Source organism: Pseudorasbora parva, chromosome 14, assembly GCF_024679245.1.
Source record: "Pseudorasbora parva isolate DD20220531a chromosome 14, ASM2467924v1, whole genome shotgun sequence".
Taxonomy (NCBI): domain Eukaryota; kingdom Metazoa; phylum Chordata; class Actinopteri; order Cypriniformes; family Gobionidae; genus Pseudorasbora; species Pseudorasbora parva.
Window position 1 is genome coordinate 37212419 of NC_090185.1, and position 11367 is coordinate 37223785.

Here is an 11367-nt window from a genome sequence, read left to right on the forward strand (position 1 = left end):
TCAACTTCACCCCCCCCTGTTCTCCCGTTGCCTTCTTTATATGCCTCCTTTGCTCTAATTTGTCCAACCATCGATCGCCACGTCCATGCGCACACCTGTTCCCAATAACACTCCCTTTTAGTTGCCCGGAGTTACCGGAACTAGTCGCGTGTTCCATGGACAATGGTCCGGGCGGACAATTTCCGCCATTTTAGGTTCCGCCATTTTAGGTCACTCCGTGACATACACATTTAATTGATTTTCAACAGCTAAGCCTTTCATCTGCATGTGAATATTTTTTTTAAATTAATGTTTAATTTTGCTATGTTTGTGAAGGTTATAAATGCATATCTGTCACTGAAAGTGAGGCACCACAATTTGACCTCACCAGGAAAAGCCTTGCATATATGGACACCTTTGCTATGACCGACATCTGGCCGACATAAAGAAGGGCAATGCAATAGAAAATGTTTTGGTCAACACAATTGCTAATGTATTTGTTGCAGGGTTTTTAGGTAAGTGGGATTTGAATCTCTGATAGATAACTATAAAGAAGATTTGGATTTCATTGGAGCTGGAGAAAATCCAAATACACTGCTCATTATCATCAGGTGTTCATTACTAATGCCCAATCATGACGTACATAGCTTGTTAACTTGAACACTGCTTGAATTGTACTTTATCAGTAGTGTGCACTTGGCAGTGTTAATTTAACAATGGTATAATTGTACCCTACAGACTGATAATGTACCCGAGACACACTCTCAGAAAAAAAGGTACAGCGGAGGTACAATTTTGTTCCTTGGGGAACAAAACATATAACTGTACCTTTAGTTATATGTTTTCTTCCCCAAGGAACAAAACTGTACCTTTAGTTATATGTTTTCTTCCCCAAGGAACAAAACTGTACCTCCGCTGTACCTTTTTTTCTGAGAGTGTGTCTTCATTTCTGTAGTTTCGACCTTTATTGCATCACTGTTTACTAGTAAGCAGACAGGAGCATATGGAGCAGTTGCTGATAAAGACTGTTTGCTGATAGCTGCAGGTAAAAGTTCAGTGTTTTGCGTAAGAGTTGAACTGTATTCTCATCTGCTGTGGCTTTGACAGCTCTCTAGCACAAGGGTGTGAGGAATCTGGAGATGAGGATGCAGTCTTTCCTCTTGATCTTGTTCTTGTGTGTGTTCTGGCAGCACGGCAGCACCTCCTCCATGCCATCTGAATGCCAAAACGCAGCTGTGGTGAAGGCAGCGGAGGAGACCTTAGAGCAGATAAATGCAGACAGAAAGGAAGGGTATATCCTGACACTCAATCGACTTTATGATGTCAAACAAGACAAAAAGGTGAGTGTGTTGATATAGCTCCATTTTAATTTATATGGATGCATTTGAAAAGGTTCTTGTCAAAAAGGCAAATGGATCAGTGCCGAACAAGGATCTTGGATTAAATGCTAAAAAAGTCGATGTCAAGTAAAGTTGCCATCAAGTAAAAATGAGTTTACACTTTATTTTGATGGTCCACTTTTGACATTTTGGTTTTGACTATAAATAATTTTGCAACTACATGTCAACAAACTTTCTATAGAGTAGACTGTAGTAGATCGTTGGTAGACTGTTAAGGTTTGGGTTAGTAGAATGTTTAAAGTGGACTATCGAAATTAAGTATAACCAAAATAAATAACATAGTAATGACAATTTTACACCTTACACCTTGTGTCTTCCATATCAATATGTAAATTATTTAACTATTTTATTTATTATTCACTAAAATAGTGCATCAATATTGGTTTTATATTTAATTTTCAATTTGTCTTTCAGTTAGTTTGTTTTCAGTCAATCTTTTTTTTTCTTTTACAAAATATACAGATTTTTGGAATTGAAATCTGAAAAGGCAAAGAATATAAATTAATCTCGCCATGTCCCTAAAAATAAATGATCAGATATTTTAAAATATGAAAATGTGTACATTAAATTTTTTTTTAAATAATGCAACTAAAATGTGAAAATATGCAATCAATAAAGATAACATTAAAGGACAACTCCGGTGAATTTTTTAAGTTGATCTGGATCATTATATCTTTGTGAGTACAGTCTATAGAAGAAGAAAAAAACCGAACCGGATTGGTGCTTGCAAGGCGGAGTTATTACAGTTAATGCCCAGAGCCCCCCTCAGCTAAAACGGCAGCTCTGGGGGCATAGACGTAACGGGTGTCTTTGTGCCTCTTAACAGACACGAAATGCAATTAAAATGTCTGTTCAACATGAACAGGTCCCTTACACGACAACGAGATGCGTTTAGCCACTTAGCCATTGCTTAAATTCACCTGTTTTAGCCGGATAGCTGTTTTAGCCGGCTAGCCAGAAAGTCGAGAAGAGCATCGTGTGTATGAAGTATTGAACGTGTCCGAGAGAAATAGTTTTCGATTCTGTCCTGCTGATCCGACCGCTGCTCGTTCAGCTCATGCTCAGTATCAGCGGCTCGTGAGTTCATCAGATCTCTCAGCAAAACATGACTCAGTTCAGTGAACGGTTGGAATTACAACATATAATTCAAGACATTAGTTTATGTATATACGGAGGGACTGTCAGTCATGTCAGAAAGTGAGTAACTAAAGTAACGTGTGTGGTCAGCGCTGATTTGAGACGCGAACTGTTTAGAACGATTCAGTCCGATTTGGTGAACTGGCTCGCCCGGGTCACTAAAAAGAAGCGGTTAAGAAGAACGATTCGTTCGTGAACCGGACATCACTAGAGTGATAATCCGATCGGGCTCACGAGTGAAGAACCGTTTGTGCCTTTCTGAATTGTGGCAACAGAATGTGACAATTTTCAGCGAACACTTTGATAAGGATGACAACAAACTTACACAGACACAACACAGCCGGGCCGGTTGAAGAAAATGCCATTCCGTGGTTAAAGACGGGTGCAGCCACTGTGGAGGTAATGTAAACTTTATTTATCCTTCCATTTGGGCACACACGGCTTGAGGAAAGATGTGCAGTAATAAAATAATTATACTTTACACACACAACGCTCTTCCCAACTGGATTTGCCTTTTTCCCCACGGGACTTCAGCGCGATACAGCTAACGTTAGCCGTTTAAAACCCTATTTAGGTGAATTTAAGCAATGGCTAAGTGGCTAAACGCATCTCGTTGTCTTGTAAGGGACCTGTTCATGTTGGACAGACATTTTAATTGCATTTTGTGTCTGTTAAGAGGCACAAAGACACCCTTTACGTTTATGCCCCCAAAGCTGCCGTTTTAGCTGAGGGGGGCTCTGGGCATTAACTGTAATAACTCCATGTTCTAAGCACCAATCCGGTTCGGGTTTTCTTCTTCTATAAACTGCACTCACAAAGATATAACGATCAAGATAAACTTAAAAATTCGCCAGAGTTGTCTTTTAACTCTTTCCTGCTATTGATGTCATTTATGAGAAAACGTTTCCCAGCTATTGACGGAATTTGTTTTTCTGTAATGTTTTCACTGTAATATGGTATAGGGGCACTATTACACATCTTCTGAAAGAGTGCAGAATATCCAGATCAAAACACAGGCGAAGATGAAGCAACATTTAACTGCATTTAAATAAAAAACTGCCAAACGTGACCAAATTAAATGCTGAACCCATGAAGAGGTATAAGACTGTGAAGCTCTGGGAGTGTTGACCTTGTCTTTAACAAAAACTCCACTTTGCTTTTTTTTTTTTTTTTTTAATGAAACGTACCCACATTCAAAATATTGCCATCAATTTTTTGTGAAGATTATCAAAAACGGACGGAGTAAGGAGTTAAAAATCTTGTGTTTTTGAAATGTTATTTCATGCTAGTTTGATTGTCATCTTGTTTCCTTCTAACAAAGGAGGACGGCGTAAGTCTTTTACAGCTGACGATAGATGTTCTGGAAACACAATGTCATGTGATCAGCAGGAGAAAAGGGAAATCCTGTGCTATTAAGGGGATTGGTAGTCTGCCGGTACGTATTTTAATCTAGATAGAACTGTCAATTTAGCTTTAGTATGTGCAATATTATACTTGGGTACATATTTATATCCTGTTTGACCAAAGAGTTTACTGTTATCTAAACTGTATTAGGTGTTCGGAACATGTGATGCATCTGTTTGCCTTCAGAGCACCGTCAAAGTTCAAAATTACAACTGCACCATCCAACAAGGTCTGCTGTGACTGCATTAAACCACGCTCACTTAAATGTTCTGTCCATTACCACACAAATTAATTTTGTCACATCTTAGAAATGACGGAGATTTATAGAAAAATCCAGCTCATATTTTTGTCAAATGCTTACATTAATGTTAACAAATGTTTACTTTAATTATTATGCAGTTTTTTGTTTAACGTCACCCACAATGTCCTTGGTGTGAGATTACCTTCCCGTGAGACCATGGTAAAGGAGTCATATTCGTACATTTGAGGGATGAGCTGAAATTATTTCTGTGGTAATCGACAACTTGCTTCTGAAAGTTGAATGAACCTGGGACATTTATAATTTTACACATTTTTATAACTCTCAGGAATACTTAAATCTGCTTGGTCATTAAGTTATACAAATATTTTTAGATAATGACCACTATATTTTATATTTCATTATTGACACAGATACTGACTGTACTAAAAAGTAAACATCTGGAAGATGTAAGCATTCATTTTAATATGTATGTTGAGCAAAAACAACACTTTGATGCCTAGAAGTCTCCAGATTAATCTAGAAAACATTACACAAAAGACACAGAGTTATATGTTATAACTAGTCCATAGAAAAAATCAGCCGGATCTCACGAAAATGCGTATAAATATTACGAATGTGGAATGTATATATGCCAAAACTCATTTTAGCGTGCATATGCTACGCTATTTTCCGTGTGCATGATACGCACTTTCTGTCGTTATATATTTTTATTTCTTTAACCTTTATTTAACCAGGCAAGTTACTTGAGAACAAGTTCTTATTTTCAACAACATCAGCCTGGCAGGAGAATTAGTTCTCCTGAAAGACACACAAACATATTTTACAGTACATAAAAGACATTCATGTAAAACATTTACATTCTGTAATAAAAACACTCCTTAATAGTTTTTTGAACACTGAGATAGAAATATATGATTCCAATTTCAGTGACTTTTGTCCCAAATTTCAGTGAGCAGCATAACAAAAAGCTAAACGACCATAAGCGGTTTTCTTTTTTTGGGATATTTAAAAGAATTTGATGCAATGATCTGGTTGTATATAGCCGTGGTTTTCAAATCTGTCCTGGAGGACCCCCAGCCCTGCACATTTTATATGTCTCCCATATTTGGCACACCCACTTCAGGTTTTGCAGTCCCTACTAATGAGCTCATGAGTTGAATCAGGTGTGTTAAATGAAGGAGACATACAAAATGTGCAGGGCTGGGGGTCCTCCAGGACAGGTTTGAAAACCACTTGTATATAGAGCATAGACCGTAAAAAAATATGGACGACTCGACATCATTTGTTTCCGCTTGCCCGAGTTGAAGCTTTCAGGCGGCCTGCACGGCGCTGACATCTTGGGACCGAGTCTGCGCAGTAGAGAGCAGGAAGTAGAGCAGGAAGTACAGTCACGATATCAAAAGCCCGCCCACACTCTCGCAGATGCAGAACAATTAATTATGTTGGTGTGAAATAAACAGTTATGGAAATGTAGAAATTAAAGCTAAAGCTCCAATCTGCTCCCAAAAAAAGTCTGTTAGTGCCTCAGTGACAACTTTACTCAGAGAAGCCGTCGATCTCAGCTGTCAATCATGACGTCACACACCCGTTTTATAGCATCAGATAACTAACTAAAACTAAACTTATTTTAAAAACAAACACTTGAGATGAAATCATCGTGATGCTAACTGCCTACAGTGACATAAACTAACTTTGGGAAAAAAATATTTGAAGTGTTATTTTATTGTTTAGTTTGCCTCGCTTCCATTAGAAAACACAGAGGGGCGGCTATACTGGGACCGGCCACCGGGGGGCGATCGAGGCGTGAAAGCTTCAGTTTCTGAGAGGGGTGCTGCAGGCCTGATATAGAGAGCCGAAGTTCTGACGTCACTTTGTAGGCCAAAACGCGGAAGTGAGTTAGCATTTTAGCACTTTCGGTTCCCTCGCTCAAAAGTCTATGGTTTTTTTGAATGGGTTTTTGCTAAATCGCCTGAAATAATATCTGTGGTTAACAAAGCCTCTAAATATTTTCACATTTGGATCTATGACATAAAACACACTAGTTCTAACCTGCTTGAGATTTTTTTTTTTACTTTATTGTGTCTTAAAAACGGCGGTTGCTAACAAGTTGCTAAAAGGGACTACATCCTTTGGCCGGGACTTTAGACGTCATCGTGACAAACAGGAGATCTCACCAGCCCGCGTTTCATTCACTTTTGAATTCTGTAAGTAAATGTTTAATAAAAAAAAAAAACTAGCCTGCGTTTCAGCCTCACGTTCTTATAAGTTTACCTTTCAGTTAATATACATAAAGTTATATATTTAGTCCTTTCAAATAGTAGTGTTTCCAAATATTGTTGTACACAGAAATATGTGATAGGTAACCGATTGCCAGTTCTTCATTTCTGTGGAGAGACTGTAGTGTTTTGTTTTGTCCCGAAATTGAACAACAAGTCGTCGAATGAAAGCTGCGCTGTTCTACATGTCCAGATTTATAGTGGTTCTCTCCTCGATTATGATCAATCGTCTAAGGAAAATGACATACGATTGTAAATTGATACGGCTAAGTTATAGCTTACGTCGTCAGTGCTTCTGAGGTGGTAAAAACACGTTTTTTTCCCCTGGCGAATTAGCAAACATACAGTCAAACATAATACAGTGAAAGATAATCTTTAAAGTCTATTTGGGGCACGGTGATCAGGCATAATAGCCTAATCTTAATCACAAAGAAAATAATATTTAGATTTATATAAACTAACAAAACAATAAACAAATAAATAAAACATTAACAAACGAGAAAACAAATCTCAGAGAGGCGCATAAACTCAATTAGTTTCTAACATTTTTGGAAAAAACTAATGGTCAATATTTCTCATGAAAAAGTGGATAAGTGTTCATACACAGCGCAGATCATAATGAGCAAACGTGTTTTTTAAATAAAGTTTGAGTAAGCTTGATGATGACGTAAATCCGCGACTGTGTGCTGTAGTCCGTTTATAGCCTACCGTTAGCATTTTATATCTGACGGCTTTATTTAGGCTTCAAACGGTATACATTTTGGATTCTATTGCAAAGATTATCTTGATAGACAAAACGTGTAAGGGTCATAACTCTTTGTTGAACACAGATCTTATTTTTTGCGATTGTCCAAAAGTCAATGGGGAAAATGCACCATGCGCCGCTAACTTCCGGGTTGGCCTACAAAGTGACGTCATGACTTCGGCACTCTATTGAGACAGAGCGACATGCGTCATAATCTGAAAGCAACACCCACCTCCATTGACTTTCTATTGCGGGAAGAGGCCTCCTTGTCATTTCAGACTTTTTACAAAAAACGAACAATGTCTAAAAGCTGATATGTGACAAGGTGTACAGAAAACAAGCTCAAAAACCCAGAGGTTTTTATAAGCTTTTGACCCAAAAAACAAGTGTTTAAAGATATAAAAGTGCATACATGCAATAGAGACAGAGCGCGACATGCGAGATTACACTGAGAACTACGCCCACTGGAGGGGAAAGTAATCAACGACCGGAAATATAATATATAAAACTGACATTTGGATATTTGACTAAATGTTTACTGCACACGTAGACATACTGAGACACACTGAGTGTCAGGATCCCAAAATAGACCCATTCCTCCTGCTGAAGCTTCACGTTTTATTGCCTGTATCCTCTTTTGCCTCCTTAAATGCTCGTTTTTTGGGGTCAACATCTTATAAAAACATAGTTATGTGTAAGTAACTAAGTTAGTTTAGCTTGTTTGCTGCACACCTTGTCACATATCAGCTTTTAGACATTGTTCTGTTTTTTGTTATAAGTGAAAAAAGACGAGGCGACTGCTTCACGCAATACAAAGTCAATGGAGAGCTTTGGATTGTTTTCCTCCCAGGTGTGGGCGTGGCCTAAATACGCTCTGTCTCTATGTACTAATACGAGGTTGAAGCAATTCTTTAAGATATTTTGGTAATAAACCTAACAGGACTTTATAAGTGAAAACATACCAATGTATTTCCCATATTATACGGACGAACCCCCCACCCCATCACCATAATCCTACCTAGAGCGTGTCACGCTATAAAGTGCCTGTCATATGCACGCGAAAAACAGGGTTTTGGCGTAAACATTCCACAACATTGGACACTCATACTATTTATACGCATTTGCATGCGATCGGGTTGAAAAATAATTTGGATTGCAGATTTGTTTTAATAGTAACAGTAATGACTATAGCTGGCTTTATATATTGCTTTTTTTATCAGATATATAATAATATAGAACATTTACTTGATTCTCCTCGCTGTTTTACAGTGGCAGCTCGAGCTATAGTAAACACTTGCCCTGACTGTCCAACTGCAGAACGGTTAGATGATCCCATTATATCTGAGACCACAAAGCTGGCCCTGCAGAAATTTAACAAAGAGAACACCTTCCCACATTTCTTCTCTCTTCTGAATATAACAGCAGCCAGCATGCAGGTATGTCAATAAATCAATCGATCGAGTGGCTCTGTTTCACACATGGCAGGAGATGTGTATTGTGTGTTTTGCAGTGGGTTGTGGGTCCTTCTTACTTTGTGGAGTTCACCATTCAAGAGACTGACTGCAAGAAAAACAATACTGACACTGACCTCACACAATGCCGGCTGAAGGATTCAGAGTCAGCTGTAAGCACTCATTTCAGTTCAATAAATGACAAGCCAACAGAGGTGGACAAAGTACACAACTTCATTACTTGAGTAAAAGTAACAGTACTACTGGTCAAATATTACTCCGTTACAAGTGAAAGATGTAAAAACAGATTTTTACTGAAGTGAAAGTACAGAAGTATTTGTTTTTAAAAGTACTTAAGTATCAAAAGAAAGGTTTCTTTTTTATGCCCATGCATTATTTTATTATTGTTGTATAAATGCACATTATGCCATCATGGTTTAGGCCAGTCAGTGATGCTCCATCTGACATACTAGCATACGACTAACTTAATTTAAATACTTGTATAAAAGTTACCAAGCTCTTTCCAAAGCTGCTGTCACTTTAAGGCCGAATGCACGGATCCAATACACTGATACACATCTGATATTCTCCCAACTTTACTCTTCTCTTTCTCCCAGACATTTATATTTTTAATATTTTATAAGACATGCACCAAATGTATGCCAACTAAACTTATCTTGATTTTTTTTTTTTAAACTGAAACATACTTTCAAAGTATATAGCTTTGGGTGCACACGCTTGTGCCTAAGAACCGTCTTCTTCCATTTTGCTATAAACTGATCAGTGTTCAAAAAAAGTTGGGAAAATGTATTTGACCCTATAAGAGTGATTCCTGATAGACTATCTGCAACAACAACAACAAAAACCTTTTAAAGAAGGAAAAAAATCATCCATCGATTTTCAGAGCTGCAACAGAACCTCGACCTTGATAGAAATGTAGAGGAGTAAAAAGTATGATATTTGTCTTTCAAATGTAGTGAAGTAAAAGTCATAAGTAAAGTACTCAAAAAGTGTACTTAAGTACAGGACTCAAGTAAATGAACTTAGTTACGGTCCACCTCAGCAAGTCAATATTACAAGATAAACACATTTTTAACCGACACTAGAGAAAACTCTTTAACCTTGCTCATATATTGCCATTGGCGTTAAAAGTGTAAGTGTAGTAACCTTTCTTTCTATTGGCTAAAGCTCAAGGGGTTTTGCACTGGTTCACACACCACCGCTGACGACGGACTGGAGATCAAAGTTCCTGTAGAGGTCAAATGTGAAATCTTTCAACCAATGGTGGGTGGTTTGCATTGCTGGAGAGTGACTAAAAGTAAAAGTAATGTTACTAACTCTGCTGCATTATTCAGTGTGTAACAGTAGGTCTGAATTATTATTTATTTTTAATGTTTTAATCTTGCTGCAGTGTAGTGCCAAATGTCCATATGACCTGACACATTTTAAAACGGCAAACCAGAGTGAAAAGCATCAGAATCAGTGAAAGACCAGTTTGTGATTTTTATTTATTTATTTATTTTTTATGGTGTACTCCAGGCTGTTCAACAAGAATCCTCCAGACCTTTCGGGTCAATACATGTTCTCACTCCTCCACCCATCCAAACTACCCCCAGAGCCCCACCCGTGGCCAGCAACTGCCCAGGGGTGAGACAACACAACCTGGGATTGGAAGAGCTGAGGCTCTGACGGAAATAATCACTTGAAGACGAGACATCCTGAACAAGCACTAGATGTTCACATTTGTCATGTGCTTTGTGTTATTTTCAGATTCAGATTTTGTTTTGCCTATACGCACAACATAATATCAATAAAGATATGCACAAAACAACCACAGTAATACAACATATAAATACAAACAAACATACAAACAAAGAATTTGATGAAAAAAGCCAAGCATATTTCATCCTAAAAAGCCAGAAAGTATATTTTGCCTAAATAAATGAATCCTGTTTGGAATTTTTTTTTTCTTTTTGACCTTCTTTTCATTACATTTACACAGACAAGTTTTGCATATTCGCATTACTGTAATGTGAAAATATATTGTCAGTCAATACTGCAATGTGGAAAAAATATAAGTATTAAAAGTCAAATATTAATACATCATGGTAGTATTTAATATTTGTTATATTACTTCACTGAAAATAATGACTTTGTGGTATGGTAAAATCTATCACATTAATTCATGTAATTTACACATTGTAAAATGAAGTTTAAGTTGGAATTTATCCTATGTCAATTTTACACAATTTATTAATGTAATAAATTAAACTGTACATTTCACCATACGTTTACAAATACTGTTTATTATTTTATAGTCACAGCACATTCACCTAAAAATACTATGTAAATTTTAATCTGAAAGCAAAGTGCGTTTGAATCTGCCCGCACGTTTTTCTTGTTGTTTTTTTTTTTTTTTTTTTTTTTTAAAGATCCCGCTTGTTCAGTAGTGGCAGAGACGGTCGGTTTGGGATGTCGCTTTTACATGGCTGGCTTATTCTCGGTAAGTTTTGACTTTTCTATTTTAGATTCGTGATAACAGCTATGTGTTCATTTTGATGTTTTGTATATTGCATAGACGTTACAGTTCAAAATTAACTTGAAAGGGTTAAGTTACTTCTAAAGGTTTACTTCAGCGATTAGCATATGGCTTTAAATCAGTAGAAACCCTGGAGTATATTCAAATGATTGTGCTTCCCCCCCGTCGCGATTA

At 37.3% G+C, this 11367-nt stretch overlaps 1 protein-coding gene across 1 annotated transcript; it reads left to right on the forward strand.

Moving 5' to 3' along the window:
* The first annotated feature begins 1040 nt into the window (after positions 1-1040).
* Positions 1041-10942, forward strand: si:ch211-284e20.8 (uncharacterized protein LOC563738 homolog). The gene is made up of 7 exons (XM_067416344.1): positions 1041-1319; positions 3838-3951; positions 4071-4149; positions 8473-8639; positions 8714-8827; positions 9843-9938; positions 10194-10942. The coding sequence occupies exons 1-7, from the start codon at positions 1119-1121 to the stop codon at positions 10341-10343; spliced, it is 921 nt and encodes a 306-aa protein (XP_067272445.1). The 5' UTR covers positions 1041-1118; the 3' UTR covers positions 10344-10942.
* Positions 10943-11367: the final 425 nt, after the last annotated feature.

Coding starts and splice junctions, on each gene's coding strand:
- si:ch211-284e20.8 (XM_067416344.1), top strand. CDS start 1,119: ATGAGGATGCAGTCTTTCCTCTTGATCTTGTTCTTGTGTGTGTTCTGG. Junction 8,640..8,713: donor TAACAGCAGCCAGCATGCAG/GTATGTCAATAA, acceptor TGTGTTTTGCAG/TGGGTTGTGGGTCCTTCTTA. Junction 9,939..10,193: donor GTGAAATCTTTCAACCAATG/GTGGGTGGTTTG, acceptor GGTGTACTCCAG/GCTGTTCAACAAGAATCCTC.